Genomic DNA, 17,888 nt, shown 5'->3' with positions numbered 1-17,888 from the left:
TAATTACAGGTTTAGCCTTGACAGTAGACGATGATTTCTTCTCGTAGTGTGATGATGTTTTACCTGTATGCATAGATCTCTGAGTAGTTGTCTGTTTGGCCGCTGCGCAGGGTCACGTACTCTTTCGGGTGTCTGGTGTGCATTTCATCACAGTAAATCTGAAGAATTTTAGATTTGACTTTAAGAAAACGTTCTCCATCTTCCCTGATGCCTCCCTTCATATGAAGCTCTCTGCAGCTCGTGTGAAGTTCACCTGGTTCACAGAATAACAAATGTCCAAAATGTCATTACAATAATCGATGTCACTTTGAAGTACACACTGTGTGCGTTGTATAGTCAGTGAAGAGAGCACTGACTCACAGTCTGTCAGTCTGCAGGTAGCGTGAGACTCGGGCCGTGTGGACGGTGAACACGCGTGAGATGTGACATCATCAGCGTTCACACAATCCACACTCCTCTCCATCACTCCAGCTCCACACGTCTGAGAACACTGAACACACAAAACATGACACATTACATTCACAGCAAACTCTTCATCCCTTCCACACTACACACTACACACCTTGCTCCACGGGCCCAGCTTCCAGTACACAGCTAACGGACACACGGAGACCTGACAGGGTTGCGTGTCTGCCGGCAGGATGTCACGACATTCATTAGGAGACGTCTGAGAATATGACTGTGCACTGAAAGAGCTCAGAGTGAGGTCAAAGGGCACGACAGAACAGAAGACCTCCCGACGCTGAAGTCCAAAACCACACGACACCGAACACTGAAACACACAAACACACTTCATCGTCACACACACACAGCATCATCACACACACACACACACTGTACTGTACCTGACTCCAGTGTGTAGTGATCCACATGTGCTGACAGGGGGCGCTGTGACAGCTCTCATGTGTGTCCGGTTTCTTAGAAGCGTCACACAAACTGTCAGAAACCACATTCATGTCTCTGTCCACACAGAAGACCGGTCTGAACCTCACACCCTGTCCACAGCTCTCGTTACACTACACACACAGAGAACATGTACATGAATATTTACTTCAAATACAATAACACATCTCACTTTACATCTGATGGAGTCAAAGCTGTGCATGCTGGGAAAAATATTCATGTTTTTGAAAACGCTTTAAAGACATAGAAAATGTGCATCATGGTAATCAGTGTTTCCTTGAGTTGTGCTCTTGAATCTCTTGGACCTTCAATCTCATGTGTAAGATTTGTTGGCGTGTTGTACCCGTGTGCATGTGATGTACTGTTGTCATGACGATGCAATGAGAATCTTATCCACTGGAGATGTTGGTGGTCATTAAAATCCCCATCATACTGAAGATTTGTGAAAACAGAACACAAAAAAAACTACGGCAGAATTTAGAATTTCCTGTAGCTCAGTGGTAAGAGCATAGCGCTAACAACGCAAGGTTGTGGGTTCATTCCCAGGGGATTACAAATACCTATGTAAAATGTATAGGATAAAGAAATGTAAGTCGCTTTGGATAAAAGCGTCTGCTAAATGTAAATGTAAATGTAGACTTACGTAGAGATCAAGAATCAGTGGATGAATCTCAACAATGGTGACAGATCAACCGCAATGCATGCTGGGAATCAGGAATGAGTTTGGTACTGAGATGTTACCCAGCATGCATTGCGGCACAATGTTTTCTTTTGTTGATTGCCACTCAAACCCTGATTCTTCATGTCTGTGTTTGTCTAAATTCTGCTGTAGTTTTTTTTGTGTCCAGATTTCACAAATCTTTTGAGACATCAAAATGCAAATAAAACTTTATTTTTAGGCTCAACAGCACCGCACTCAAACCAGATCAATGATTCTAACCACAAGATGACCACCAACAGACTCCAGTGGATTAGAAACACATGTTCTTCTCTCATGTCCGGTCTCACAGACGCTTAATCGTCTCAGACTAAAATCAATGTTGGAGATTTCGAGACTGAAACCAACTTTCCTTGACATATGGTTGAATAGATCTGAACACCAGAATGTTTTTTCAAAAGTGACTTAAATATCTATTTGACTCAGCCGTGTCTGTGAAGCCGGTTCTTAGCGTGTTTAGTGTCTGTCCTGTCTCTCACGTTCTGCCACTGGCGTGTGGTCCAGCTGTGTGTCGGACACTCCGTCTGAAAACACGACTGGGTCCGGTCCGGACGAACACGCGTGTCACACACATCATCACTGACTCGACCTCTGACCTTTAATCTGCAGAAAGCCTCACGAGTCTGAACGCCAACACCACAAGTCACAGAGCACTACAACACACACACACAAAGACACACACACTTCATGATCAATCTTAGGTCTTTGGTTTGATAAACAATAAAGTTTGAACTACTATAAACCTGAACATTTGAGTCTGAATGGGAGTATAAGTTGAGCACACTGTAGATACACAAACTACACAATATATAACACAACACATCCACAAATCAGTCCGACTGCGGTCAGCGAGCGGGTGTCTGGAGGTTTCTGCACATTAAACACGTGTGACTTGATGCTGTATGGAGTGACTATTGCTTCCTGACAGGGGGCGCGGTTTCAGATTCAGATTCCACCGATTCTCCTAAAGATGACTATTCTAATCATCAATAAAGACCGTTCATAACTTGGATAACTATACAGACAAAGCGTAAGAAATGATAAATCTGTATCATTACCTCCCCCCACTGACTGGTGGTCCAGATGGGACAGGGTCCGGCTCGACAGGTCTTCTGTGTTCTGGGTCTCTTCTGATGAACACACCTCTCATCATCCATCTGGGTCTGGTTCTGATCAACACACGTGATCTCTCTCTCTTTCATCCCTTTACCACACGACACAGAGCACTGCACACAAACACAATCACATCAGCGGTGCTCCATCAAATACACAGAGAATAACAACTCGAGAGAATCTGATACACAGTCTAGACGCTTTCTTTATGAGAGAAGTCAATATAAAAACATCAATCCAACCTGAGAGAAAACAAAACAACACTATCAAATGAAAAAAGGTCCAATTTTCATGAAGAATCAAACAATCTGCTTCAAACTCAAACCATCTGCTGTTATCTGGATCAAATAAACACATAGATCCTGAGGAGAGATGTTAACATCCGGCACCAACATCCTCAACACAACCCTTCATCACACCAGACCACACAGATACACAACTGAATCTGACTGAGACATCTCACTGAAAAATGAAGAAAAATAATATTTATTATTATCAGATCAGCAAAAAAACAGCACAATACAACCAGCACGTGAGATCAGTCAACATCTCTCAGAAGATACACACACACACACACACACACATCATAAAGAGAGTCATTAGAGAAGTATTTTAAACACAGGTCTGCATGAGGAACACATCAAAGACAAGATAACACACACACACACGTCAGTACATGAAGAGGAAATAAAGTGAGATAAACCAGAGAGAGAGAGAGAGAGAGAGAGAGAGAGAGAGTGAGAGAGAGAGAGAGATAGACAGAGAGAGAGAGAGAGAGAGAGAGAGAGAGAGAGAGAGAGAGAGAGAGAGAGAGAGAGAGAGAGAGAGAGAGAGAGAGAGAGAGAGAGAGAGAGAGAGAGAGAGAGAGAGAGAGAGAGAGAGAGAGAGAGAGAGAGAGAGAGAGAGAGAGAGAGAGAGAGAGACAGAGAGAGAGAGAGAGAGAGAGAGATAGAGAGAGAGAGAGAGAGAGAGAGAGAGAGAGAGAGAGAGAGAGAGAGAGAGAGAGAGAGAGAGAGAGAGAGAGAGAGAGAGAGAGAGAGAGAGAGAGAGAAAGAGAGAGACAGAGAGAGAGAGAGAGAGAGAGAGAGAGAGAGAGAGAGAGAGAGAGAGAGTGAGAGAGAGAGAGAGAAAGAGAGATAGAGTGAGAGAGAGAGAGAGAGAGAGAGAGAGAGAGAGAGAGAGAGAGAGAGAGAGAGAGAGAGAGAGAGAGAGAGAGAGAGAGAGAGAGAGAGAGAGAGAGAGAGAGAGAGAGAGAGAGAGAGAGAGAGAGAGAGAGAGAGAGAGAGAGAGAGAGAGAGAGAGAGAGAGAGAGAGAGAGAGAGAGAGATCTGCTGTTGGTTAAGAGTGATTCAGGTTCATGAGAACACACATCATAGGAGAGAGACCAGACGAGACCTCCAGACGCTCCTTCAGCTCTCAGCTCTGTAACTGTCAGGTAAGTCAGATTAAACACATTAAATATTAATGACACATATATCAGTTTCATCTAAGAGTTCATGTTCATGTTGACCTGCTGAAGAAAAACCAGTGTTTGTACATGTACTGTGTGTTTAAAACACATCTGTAATGAGACCACATGTGTTGAGTCGTCATTAAAGTCATCTTATAATTCTATACGAACTCAAAGCTTAAAAACACTTCACATGTTCACAAGTGTTGAGGTGAAATGACTGAAATGATTCTCTTGATCTTTTCATCTGAAGGTGTTTTCATAAACGTGTGAAATGAAAAATGTAACTGTGTGAACAACGTTCTTCTCCTTCATTTGTGAAGACTGCTTTTGAAATGGTCTTTACTCACGTCAAAATATTTGAGTGTCATGAAGTATTCGATTATTAATTATTATTGATAAAAACATGAAATGTTGTGGAGTTTTATAATGCAGTGAAGTAAAAATATTCAGAGAAAACAATAAATCATCCTGATCAAAGACATGTATACACTAACACTGCAAGTGATAAAAGCGACTGACAAACTGATAAATGTAAATAAAATGAGCTCGATGGGGTTAAAAAAGCATCAAGAAACTGCTTCAGACAATGACAAGAGATCATTTCTGTCAATCATGATTCAGATTAGATCGTAAAATAATTCTCAAGTGACATGTGTGTTATTCCATAGTTTGAATGATTTTTACTATGATTTTAAATTATGTCTATAAACTAATGAATGATGTGTGGATGAGGATTTAACCAATAGAATCCACTTCATCACAATGTGTCCACAGTCATGTATAAAACACGTGTCAAAGTTGAGTCAGATTCCTCCAACACGCCGCATTTACGTCACGTGTGTGTTTATGGAAACCACATGAGAAGACTCTTCAAAGATCTGGACACGTCACGCACCCGTCCATCACCAACACTGCCACAACCTCAAACAAACAATATCACGATTCATCAACGCAACACAAACCCAACAGAGACGCAACGACAACCTCAAATCAACGTATGGAGCGGCATCACTGACTGTAATCTGAGAAACCAATGAAGGTTTTGAAGGTTTGTTTGCAGGTCAGGACACATTTATCTTCAGCGCAGATGCTGGACGGCACACATCTGGACTTCTGGAATGTTGACAGTAAATAACTAAAGTAGGGCTGGGCGATATATTGTGTTCTCAGTTTCTCAATGTCTTACGGATAAATGCCGCCACATCAGAAAGGGCTCTACTTCTACACTTTGCGAGAAAGAGAAGAATTATGTAAGGGATTGTAAAACCTAGAATTATTACAGTTATTACAATTATTTAATCTATCAAATATGTGAAGCACTGTCTCAGGACAAGAAAACAGAAAGAAATATTTAGATATCTCAAGAGCACAGGTTTGGACAACAGTATTTGAGAATCAAATACTGAAGGTTATATATAAATATAACCTTCTTTTTTAATATTATTATTTTATTTGGTTTGTGTTGATGTTCCCTATTAATACTTCAAACTCCAGCCCAGTTGGTGGCAGTAATACACCATAAATTGTCTTGTCAACCCCCTATAAACGAAACAAGAAGAAGACGCTAGATGGCGCTCTTGCATGGAAACTCCAAATATGGGAAACAGAAGAAGAACAATTAGTTCCAGGAAGTGCCAGTGCTCATATTCTATCGCTGCCCTCCAAACCTTTTTGGGTATTTTCGTAAAGTTATTTGCCAAGTTAAAGCATTTATTGATGTTTACAGGGTCATTTTAGATCAAACAGGTGAGAAAGACGCTTATTTTGTCAGTTCATTTAAATGTAAAAGTCAGACTGACTGGAGCCCCCCGTGCGTTGAAGGCTTTTAATGCTCACCTTCCAGCCAATCAGAATCCAGTATTGAAACAGACCATGGTATAAATGATATCATAAAACGGTCAGTTCTGGTCCTTGATTCTGATTGGCTGAGCAGCGTTCTAATCCGTTATAAAATTCCCCGATATATAACGGCTGACTAAATATCATTTTATTTACTAACCCTAACCCTAAGTGAAACACAACACCTTACAGAAAGCAAACTACTTGAGATTCTCTCACCAACACAACAAAATTGAAAGTCACATGACCTACGACATGACATGTGCTAACACCTGACCTCTGACCTCAGGGACTCATTACAGGGTCACCAGTGCTGTCTTAAAGGTGCGTCCAAACACGGCTGCAGTACTTCGAGAACAAACTTTCTATATTCCAGCTGGACATCCTCTCATCCGTCATCATGAAATCATCACGTGAGTTTTCCATACCGAGCATTTTGTTGTAATTAAATGTCATATAATCTCTGGCGTCTATGCGTGGCCTCGGTTTCCACATGAACGGGTTGTTTTTCTAGCCTGCCAAGTTTACATTCCCATATTCAAATCAGACCGCTAAACAAACATCTACTGTCATAAACATTTTCATATCGTGTAAATATTGACATACATGTGCAGTGAAATGCTTTTGAACGGAGCCGTAATCTGACCGTGTTCTTTAAAACACGTGTTAATGACTCACAGGCGGATCTGTTTAACGTTTCACACACATCTGGATCAAATCTGTGAGTGACGTCAGCCGGTCAGATCCAACATCCAACTAGAACAAACAGGTACCTTTAAAAAGGGGATTCATTATAATGTCATGTGTGAACTCCTTCAACTCCAAATGATCTTAAATTCAGCCAAAGTCACGGATTCAGATTCATGTCATCATGTAACAGAAAGAGATGTCGACAGATGTCAGATCAGATTCATGACGTTTACAGTATCTGACAGAGAGTGAAGGCATCAGGATTAAAGGGGGATTTAGTCTAAACCCTGGCAACACACTCTTTAAACACATCCAGACGTTCTCATTCCACACAGTCTGCCCTCGTGATCTCTGTCCTTAACCTCAGAGTTCTGACACTGTCTCTGATCTTCAATCAATCAGTAATTCACACAATTATTAGCATTATTATATTACACAAAACCGTTTATGCCGTCTAGACGTGACACAGACACAGATTTTTCATAGGGGTGTCCAGAAAAACTTGTTAAAGGTAAATTGATGTATCATGTCCAAATTACAGATGATCACAATTTACATATTTGAATCAGAAATTGATGAAAGGAACTAATAATATAATTAATAATAAAAATACAAAAATTGTCTAAATTTCCTAAAGATTCCAAAAAAAGGAAAGAAAAGAGGCAGTTTAATGTCCTTATAAACTAAAAACGGATGTTTCTGGAGTAAATGTATATAAGCAACACTTTGGGTGTCTCGTTCATTGTTTCATTATATTTATCATTATGCAACAAATGATTGCAACTTGTATACATTTGCTATTCTAATCCGCAACACTTTGATCAGATCAACGCCACACACGACAAGGGAAATCTAATTATGGGGGAAAAATACAGAATAAAAACTTGAATTCCTTCTGTGAAACTAAAAGGTTTCATATTAAACATCAAGAAGGCTTCTCTTTCTCAGACGTCAGAAGGTCTGGAATCTCTCAAAGCGATCATGTAAGAAAGAAAGTGGGATGTTAAAGGTCTGTTAGTTTCTATTCTGAGGGTAATTCATGTTGTTTTAATTTAAAAAGTGAAAGGAAACAGGAAGTGAAATGATGGGATGTGACCTTGTGGTCGAGCGCTCGGGGTCAACATATGGATCACATCAGAATCACGCTCGCTCACGTCCACAATACACAAACAACACAACACATCCCACCACAGATTCATCATATTACTGGATTTTATTAATAAACTTTAGCTTTTTTTATTGTGAATAAATCATTATTGCAATTTTTGTTTGTGTGATGTGAAACGTCATGGATGTGATTCTATAACAAATGAACTGAACAAAATGAAGTTTTTCTCCTTTAATGCAGATGTATATGTATAATTTAGAGTAAATGTTGAAAGGTTAAATGTTTTACTGTTCCAGTTTTAGCCAATTAAAAATAAAGGCGTTCCTCTTGTTTTCTCAGATGAAGTGTCAGTCAAATATATTAGTATAAAACAAATATAAACGTCATTTAACAAAGTAAATTATTGTGTTGGAATATTGTTTGTGCAGACAGAAATTAAAGTTGACTTCATGTGAGATTTGAACAGAAAACTAATTGATGTTTTGTCATGTGGTTTATGTTGTTTTCATCGCTCTAGTCTTATAAAAAAATATTCAGCAAAATACAAAACGATGCCATTCACACATAATTTCTCTTTATTTCAAAAAAAGAAAAAGATTTTGGATCAGAGATTAAATGAGATTGAAGGAAGGGTCTGGCCTGTTCTGTGTTTCCTGTTATTTTGGATTTATTTTTGGATTTATTTCCTGTTGTGTGCCATGTTTGTAGTCCTTTGTAGTTTTTCTTGTTAATTAGTTTCCCCAGGTGTTTCTTTTTCCTTGTAATCCCAGTGTATTTAAGCCCTAGTGTTTCCTTTGTTTGGTGTCGGTCTCTGTTTCATGCTCTGGGTTGTACTTGAGTTTGTTTTATTTTATATTATTTTCAATAAATCTACACTTCACTTTAATCTGCTTCTCTACCTGGATTTCTACCATTTGTAAAATAATTCAACATGATTTTTATCTTTTACATTTATACACACAAAAGCTAAATGATTTTCTCTTGTGCCGGACGGACCACAAATGTCTAATGTGATGAATGTTAATGTAATCAAGTTGTTTTTCATGCGTCCCCCCACTGCATGCTGGGTAAATGTCTGCAGCCCATCATATCACTAATAGCTGTGTGGTTTTAGGATGATTATTCTTGAGAAAACAGCTGCAGTGTTTGAGAGCGGCGACATGTTGATTTACGAGCCTTTACCTCCACAAATAAACCTGAATGAGAGGTGAAGTTCACACTTCTCTAGTGAATATTAAAGAACTTCAGGCTCCAGACTTCATAAATATCAAAGTATAATGTCACACTTGAATCCTGCATGTATATCTGAAACATAAAGATGTTTTTAACTGAAAGGTGAACCCGGGGTTTGTTTTTTTCCACCACAGCAGTGATTACAACAAGCTTTTTTCCTCTTTTCTAAACACTCAACATGCCTCTCAAATGAAGAACTCTTGCCAACTGTGATTATTATCAGCGACTGTTGTTGTAAAAGCAAAATAGAGAGCGTTTCTGGCCAAATGCATTGCGGCAAAGCCATTAGACAAATCATTTCCACATGTAGAAATCACACACGCTGCCAAACACTCATTACACACGCTGACAGAGAAACTGACATGGAGAAAAAAATCAAATCACGCTGCGTCCCGAGCGCTTTTACATGTCTGAACAAAACCAATCACTGAAATCAAAGCGAAGGTCAGAAATGTAGAGTTGAATACCAATATGTGTGTTTGCAATAAGCCGTTTCACCTACACACAAAAAACAACACAAACATTCACCTTTATGTACTTTAATCATTTTTACAGTGTGGAGATGGAGACAAATGTGACACGTTCAAAAACATTTCTGAGATTAAAACACATGAAACACTACATAATGATGATGAGGTCATGAGGGCCGGCGTCATGTCAGAATCTGACTCCCCGTGAGATTATGACTCCCCTGTTTTCCCCTGCAAAGGTTAGTGTTAGGATTAGGTGTGGGGGCGGGCTTTAGAGATAGGGACCAATCACAAGCAGCATCCTAAGTGAATGAACCAATCAGAAGTAGGGGAGTCAAAATCTCACGGGGAGTTTAAAACAGAAAAGAAGGAAAGAAGCGACAACTAAAACAGAGAGAAAGAATGAGAGAGAGAGCGATGGATGGATGGATGGATGGATGGATGGATTTAGTGTCATGCCAAAAAAAAACATATATTATAAAACTGAAGCACTGGATTTTCTGTCGTAAACAAATAAATAAACACATCCTTCAACACGTCTGAAGAGCAGATGAGTCCTGCGGAGAACAACTGATGTACATGTGAAGCGCTTTAAAATCATTTAACCGCAGTCGAGCACCGGTGTTTAAAAAAAAAAGTTTGCCCAGAATATTCTCCCGGCTGACGGAAGAAAAAGGTTTCAGACGGAAATAAAAACAGAGAGCAGCAACGTCTGAAGAGATTTCAGGAGCTAAAATGCTCTTTAAGTCTCGCTCACAGACATCGGCTGTGACTTTAATTCAACTGTAATAGAAAAATAATGTCAGATAACACAAAATCTGAAATGATTTGATGAATCAGCACCGTGTTGAGTTTTAACCCTGATGATGACGGAGTTTAAATAATATTCATTTTACTGACGCCAACGTCACAATCTCTGGGCGTCTCTAACTACTGTTGATCTATATCTGCGTGCGAGTGCATTTCCAAACATAAAGGAAACCGTGAGGTATTTGTGGAAAGTTCCTGTAAACGTGTGGTCACGTATATTTCTACACGCCACAAAAATAATATTTATAAAACATACTGCAAAATAATCATAATCACAAAACAAAATAAAGAGAATCAAATTATTTTCATCTGTACAAGTGGACACAAGTCGATGAGCACCAGTTCACACAACACTTAAATAATAATATTGATGAACGTCTGTACAACGATACATATACAATATAGAATATGATACTGATGAGTAATAATTATTATGATAATCAACTCTTATACACAAATATACACTGAATAAAGCTGAAATAATTTGTTCATCAGGACACAACACAACACAACACAAACCCCAATGTTGTGGAAAACATACATGAACTTCACCCTGCCCACTGTGTTTCATCCAACACCTGCCCTGACGGCCAATCAGTGTTTGAGAAACATTTTACACATGACAACAGCATCTGGCTTATGATTGGCCAGCGTCTCCAGCAGCTTAGGAGATAACGGAGCGAGAGAGAGAGAGAGAGAGAGAGAGAGTGTGTGTGGCTATCGTACCGGCTGCCATGCGTGTCTGTGCCAGGAAGCGGTGCCGGGGCAGGACCTGGTGTTACACGCCTCCCCATCAGGTGGTTTGTCCAGCACATCACAGTTGTGTTCAGTTAACCTCTGACCGCTCGAAAGCTGACACACCACCAACCTCGTCCGCTGACCGCCGCCACACGACTGCGTGCACTGAGAGAGAGAAACACACACATGACGCATGTGTGTAACAGTCTGACACAAGAGGTCTTAATCCTGCAACACAGTTTGTGTTTGTTTGTACGCGTGTGTAAGAGTGTACGTCCACGTGTGTGTGTGTTGCATGTGTGTGTGTGTATGCTTGTGTGTATATTTGTGTACATACATGTGTGTGTGATCGTACGCGTGTGTGTGCGTGATCGTACGCTTGTGTGCGTGTGTGTGTGTACGTATGCATGTGCGCGTGTAAGTACACGTGTGTATGTGTGTTCTTACGCGTCTCTGTTTGCGTGTTCGCAAGCTTGTCTTTGTACATATGTACGCGTGTGTGTACGTACACGTGCTTGTGTGTGTTTGTACAGACATATGTGTGTTCTTTTGTTTGTGTGTTTTCTTATGTTTGTATGTATGCATGTGTGTGTGTGTGTGTGTGTGTGTGTGTGTCTCACCTCTCCCCAGACGCCGTAGTTCCAGTGTGGACAGGGTCCAGAGTTGCAGTTCTTTGATTCGCTGGGTTTGAGTCTCTCGTCGCAGTAATTGTTGCTGCGTCCGTCTGCGTCCTGACAGACCACCACCCTCCTCTGAGACCCCCCGTCACACGTGCTGGAACACTGGACACACACACAAATATCAAACACGACTTTACTTCTCTTGAGGTGACAGGTGTAGTTGTGTGATGGTCTGTGTAACACATCTCATTCTCATAAACCTGCGTGTACACAACTTTAATAAGCTGATAGTGTCATATAAACATCAGCAGGAGTCATGTGTGTGTACTGTTCTCTCACTGTAATCCTGCAGACAACCATTCACATTAAACAAACACACATTCAATCCCAGCATGCATCACATCAAAGCTAACAGGCACATGTGCTAATGAGGAAAATTGCAGTCAGATGATCGAGGCGTTTATGAAGAGCGTAAAATATGACAGAAAACAAACACTGGACATGTGTGCCGTCTGGAATCTCCAGATACGGCCAATCACAAGAGGCGTACGGGTCATGTGACTCTTCAGCACCGCAGGCCTGAAACTGTGTGTCTTTAATAATGAGATGACGCACCGCTCCCCACGGTCCCGTCCTCCACTGGTTGTCGGCTGATGGGACGTTCCAGCTGTCATGTCCGGGGTGACTGCCGGGGTCATGGGGCAAATGCGGCTGGTTATTGGGCCACTGATGGGATGATTGACAGGGGGCGGCGGCACACTCCTGCTCGGTGTTGGGCTTCTCATCCGGGTGACAGAAAGACTCGTCCACCTGATGATGATAGTTCATACACACCGCCCGTCGAGTGGAGCGACCCACACCGCACGTCACTGAACACTGAAGAGAAACCAGTTCAACATGAGCTGCTTCACACTTCACAGTGATGTTTTATTCTAAATAAACACAAAAGCTTTTAACACACTGATCCAGACGCACTTCCTGTTTGGACTTCAGTTGGAAACGTTCTGTTGGTGGTGATGTTTGTGTGGTGAAACAGGAAGTCCTCTGGATCAGTGTTGTCCATACACTCAGCTCGTGTGAAGATGTTATGAAATGTTTGTTCACTCACCGTGGACCACTCGCTGTCTCTCCATTGGCCGCAGGGGCTGAAGCAGGTTGAGGAGTCAGGGGGGCGTGGCAGGTGAGCGCAGTTAGACTCATCGGCGACGCCCCCTTGAGCATCTCTACAGCTGACGTAACGTCCTCTCCGACCTTCACCGCACGACACCGAGCACTGACACACACACATGAGTGAGAGGAACTAGTTAAGACCTGTGTGTCAATTTGTGTCTGTGTGTCTCTGTGTGTGTGCATGTGTGTCTCTGTATGTGTGCAAGTGTCTGTGTGTCTCTGTGTGTGTGCAAATGTGTCTCTGTATGTGTGCAAGTGTCTGTGTTCGACATGCATTTGTGTGTGTATGTGTGTTTGTTTGTGTGTATGTGTGCGCGAGTGCGTGCGTTTGTGTGTGTGCATGTGTCAGTGTGTGTGTGTATGTGTGTGGGTGTGCATGTGTGTGTGTGTGTGTGTGTGTCTGTGTGTGTGTGTGTTACTCACTGTGGTCCATGAGCCGTATCTCCACTGTGTTTGTATGTGAGCGGGTTCTGCTGGTCCAGGTGTGTTTAAGACAGATGCTGTACGAGGACAAGCTGACATCTCACAGTCCTACACACACACACACACACACACACACACTAGATCACACCTCCTCCAAACAGTGTTTGATGTGACTTCTGTCTACAGGTGTGTGTTGTACCTGACTGTCTCTGGGTCTGGTGGCTGCGTTACACTCTCTATCGTCCAGCGTCTGTGGATAATCACCTGACACACACCGGACGGCTCTCATCTGATATCCCTGTCCGCAGCTCACTGTACACTACACACAACACACTCAGTTACACAACACACATCTCACTGAGACCTCAAATGCATTTCACATGAGATGTTCATACCGGACTCCAGACTCCGACCTGCCAGGACGCACATTCTGAGAGGTCACAGCTGCCCACAGATGAGGGTTTAGTGCTGATGTCACAGCGCTGCTCGCTTACTTTCTCATCTCCCAGAATGCAAAGCACCTGCCTGTGTCTGACACCTTTACCACAGGTCACTAAACACTACACAAACACACACGACACAGAACTTGTGTTGACTACTGTACAGTTTCTAATGTTATCTGCTTTCACCAAACTTTACTTATCTTACATCTGCAATGACATGAAATAACAGAGATATCATACAATAACAAAATCAACCAATCAAGAATAAAACCTTGTTATTTATAATGAAGAAACTCAGCTTCTCAGTATATACTAGTGTAACAACACTGTACAGTGATGTAGAATACAGTGGTGTAGTGTCGTGTAATATCCTATAGTGAATCAATATAATGCAGTAATATGTTATAGTGTTTTATGCAGTATATAAAGTATATAGTAGAGAGTGATGCAGCATAGTATGTAGTGGTTTTGTACACTGTTGTGCATTATAGCATAGTACAGTATATAGTGATATTGGATAACATATTGTGTAGGATAGCATCATGCGGTATAATATCGTGTAGCATAGCATTGTGTGTTATAGTATTGTGTGGTATAGTATCATGTGGTATAGTATTGTGTGTTATAGTCTTGTGTAGCATAGCATTGTGTGTTATAGTATTGTGTGGTATAGTATTGTGTGTTATAGTATTGTGTGGTATAGTATTGTGTGTTATAGTATTGTGTGGTATAGTATTGTGTGGTATAGTATCATGTGGTATAGTATTGTGTGTTATAGTCTTGTGTAGCATAGCATTGTGTGTTATAGTATTGTGTGGTATAGTATTGTGTGTTATAGTATTGTGTGGTATAGTATTGTGTGTTATAGTATTGTGTGGTATAGTATTGTGTGGTATAGTATTATGTGGTATAGTATTGTGTGTTATAGTCTTGTGTAGCATAGCATTGTGTGTTATAGTATTGTGTGGTATAGTATTGTGTGGTATAGTATTGTATGTTATAGTATTGTGTGGTATAGTATTGTGTGGTATAGCATTGTATGTTATAGTATTGTGTGTTATAGCATTGTGTGTTATAGTATTGTGTGTTATAGTATCGTGTGGTATAGTATTGTGTGGTATAGTATTGTGTGTTATAGTATTGTGTGTTATAGTATTGTGTGGTATAGTATTGTGTGTTATAGTATTGTGTGGTATAGTATTGTGTGTTATAGTATTGTGTAGCATAGCATTGTGTGTTATAGTATTGTGTGGTATAGTATTGTGTGGTATAGTATTGTGTGTTATAGTATTGTGTGTTATAGTATTGTGTGTTATAGTATTGTGTGTTATAGCATTGTGTGTTATAGTATTGTGTGGTATAGTATTGTGTGGTATAGTATTGTGTGGTATAGTATTGTGTGTTATAGTATTGTGTGGTATAGTATTGTGTGTTATAGCATTGTGTGTTATAGTATTGTGTGTTATAGTATTGTGTGTTATAGTATTGTGTGTTATAGTATTGTGTGGTATAGTATTGTGTGTTATAGTATTGTGTGGTATAGTATTGTGTGTTATAGTATTGTGTGTTATAGTATTGTGTGTTATAGTATTGTGTGTTATAGTATTGTGTAGCATAGCATTGTGTGTTATAGTATTGTTTAGCACTGTATGGTATAGTAGCACGGGGAGTAGGATCATGTGGTATGGTATTGTGTACAATAGCAAGGTATAGTATAGTAAAGTGTAGTAAAAAGTGAAGGTACTTCAGGGGTCTCATATGTTAATATGATGCTGTTAACTTGTGTGTTTACCTCACTCCACTCTCCTGCAGACCAATCAGGACATGACACATCACTACAGGGTTCTGTGAGGATCCTCTGCTGTTCATCACACTCTCTGTCCACCAGCCTGCGGCTCAGATTATTCATACAGAAGGCCTGTCGTGACCTGACGCCTTGACCACAGGTTCTGGAGCACTACATGATAACAGTCACATGACACGCTGCAGAACACTGAGCAGATGATAGAGCAGGTGTTTGTGTTACCTGAGACCAGGCGCTGTACTGCCAGCTCTTCTGCAGACAGTCTCCATGACAGACCTCTCTGCTCTGGGGTTTGGGCAGATCTGCGCAGGCTCTGCTCTCCACACGCTCGCTCTGCCACTTGTTCTGACTGTAGCGCATACACAACACGTCCAGTGTACGGTGCCCGGGGCCACACTTACTGGAACAATCGCTCCTGCCCGCTATATGCCACCTGATGAGAGAACACACACAGACATATGACACGTCACGCATCATGTCATCTCTACATTGTGTGTGTGTGTAAGTACCTGAGTTCACAGTGTGTGTTACAGGACTCTGTTGTGCCGCGGGGTCGAGGCAGATACTCACACCTCTGCTCAGAAACCACTAAATGATCACTCTTACGAACACACACGGCCTTCCGACGACGCTCTCCTGTACACACACACACACACTGTGAGAAAGATCTGGACACACTGTGGTGTAAAGAGGAATGAAGCGGAGACAGATTTTACCACGACACATGCGTGTGCACTCCTGCCAGGGACCGGACGCGTCCCACACAAACGCTTCTTGCTCAGTTTCAACAGGAACGCTGAATGAATATCTCACGTCCGGATTGTACAGATTTCCGACACACAAAACCTGAAACACACACAAGACACAAAACGTCAGTGCCTTGACACACACACAGTTAAGGCAAATGTGTGTTTTAATACCGTTAGTCGTTGTATATGTGTGTTTAAAGTCTGGTGAATGTAAATAGTGTGTCTCTGCTGGTCTTATTGGTGAAGCAAATCCACATTTTGCTCAGGAAACCTTAAAACATAGTCGAGCATCGAGAGCTCACAGTACGGAAGCCGCCATATTGTTTTGGCTCTACTCTAATTCGCCTGTGCCTGACGTCATCATCATCGGAAAGTTCGGATGTAATTTAAAAGGTGTAATTTTCAAAAAGTTGCACCTTGAGACCGATCTTCAAAAGTTTGTATTTTCAACGAATGGCCAAGACGCATAATTGTTTTGTGTTTTCAGTTGAAACGAGCTTAACAGACCCTTAGTGGCATAACAATCTCAAAACTGAAATAGAATATTATGACTTCAGTATTTCAGAGAACAATGTTTAATGTGAGTGAGAAAGTGTCTCTATTACGATCATGACATCCTCATTGGATTTAATGATGTCAGGATGTTACCTGGAGCACGAGCTCGTCCTCGATGCGTTGTGTGCAGTTGATGCGCTCCACCGTCGTGTTTGATCCGCTGTACTCGATTTCAGCTCCTTTGAACGTCATTTCCCTTTTAAACATCGACACCACGAAATTCCCATTGAGAAGAAAGTTGGACTGTCCGTCAGACAGAGCTGAAGCGAAAAAACAGAAAGATGAACACTCACAGAACATCACACACATCACAAAGAACAGGAAGAGGAAAACTACAACAACAAGACACAAAAAAACATCTAAAATAAAATAAATAAACAGAGTTAAGACATTTTGTTTAACCTAAGGACTTCCATTAACAGTAATTCACTTAGCAGACATGAATCAAATATGAACTGATATTATGTACGGGATAATGTACAGGCAGCCGGTTGTTATCACAGAAATAAGGGTCTTGTATCCCATTGAAACGGTTTATTTGGTGATAACAGCCAGCTGCTTGTACATTATCCCAATTATTACACGGCTACTTGCCACATGAGAAAAAAGGGTTTGAAATGTTTCAGTAGCTAATTTTTACAGAATGCAGAACTTCCGCGAGGAAAAGACGTTTACTTTCGGTTTTAAGGTAAGAAAGAACGTTTAATCATTTGTAAATAATAATAAAAAATACATATTTATAAAAAAATTGTCAAAAAAAACAGTCAAAACGATTCCCCGTATCCGGGTTACCGTGTGTTATTAGTTTAGAGTGGCTGTTATCTGGTAATAATGAACCTGCAAATGTCACGACTGGCCAATCAGAATCAAGCATTCCGACCAGCCGTATGATAAAAACAAATATATTAGTGTATGAAATGCTTTAAAAGGATTGAGCACAACATCATGAATGTCAAAAACACTCACCGAGGTAGTTATCATCTTCTGGTGACCCCGAGTAGCTGACCTGCTTGATTTCAATGTTCGTCGCACCGGCAGGAATCCGAACC

At 41.0% G+C, this 17,888-nt stretch overlaps 1 protein-coding gene across 1 annotated transcript in view; it reads right to left on the bottom strand.

The window, feature by feature from the left end:
* Positions 1–17,888, bottom strand: part of LOC130414132 (A disintegrin and metalloproteinase with thrombospondin motifs 20) — a 49,634-nt gene that overhangs the window by 3,488 nt on the left and 28,258 nt on the right. Inside the window, exons 16-34 of the mRNA XM_056739864.1 lie at positions 17,806–17,888; positions 16,933–17,099; positions 16,252–16,381; positions 16,045–16,171; positions 15,758–15,968; positions 15,524–15,688; positions 13,684–13,848; positions 13,488–13,607; positions 13,289–13,396; positions 12,804–12,968; positions 12,311–12,571; positions 11,696–11,857; positions 11,064–11,240; positions 2,680–2,847; positions 2,101–2,274; positions 846–1,016; positions 563–772; positions 361–490; positions 64–253 (exon numbers count right to left, since the gene is read on the bottom strand). The exon at positions 17,806–17,888 is cut by the window's right edge and continues 13 nt beyond it. Of these exons, the coding sequence (XP_056595842.1) occupies positions 64–253; positions 361–490; positions 563–772; positions 846–1,016; positions 2,101–2,274; positions 2,680–2,847; positions 11,064–11,240; positions 11,696–11,857; positions 12,311–12,571; positions 12,804–12,968; positions 13,289–13,396; positions 13,488–13,607; positions 13,684–13,848; positions 15,524–15,688; positions 15,758–15,968; positions 16,045–16,171; positions 16,252–16,381; positions 16,933–17,099; positions 17,806–17,888 (3,084 nt within the window). The remainder of the gene's footprint in view (positions 1–63; positions 254–360; positions 491–562; positions 773–845; positions 1,017–2,100; positions 2,275–2,679; positions 2,848–11,063; positions 11,241–11,695; positions 11,858–12,310; positions 12,572–12,803; positions 12,969–13,288; positions 13,397–13,487; positions 13,608–13,683; positions 13,849–15,523; positions 15,689–15,757; positions 15,969–16,044; positions 16,172–16,251; positions 16,382–16,932; positions 17,100–17,805) is intronic.

Source organism: Triplophysa dalaica, chromosome 24, assembly GCF_015846415.1.
Source record: "Triplophysa dalaica isolate WHDGS20190420 chromosome 24, ASM1584641v1, whole genome shotgun sequence".
NCBI lineage: Eukaryota > Metazoa > Chordata > Actinopteri > Cypriniformes > Nemacheilidae > Triplophysa > Triplophysa dalaica.
This window is presented reverse-complemented; position numbering and strand designations above follow the sequence as displayed.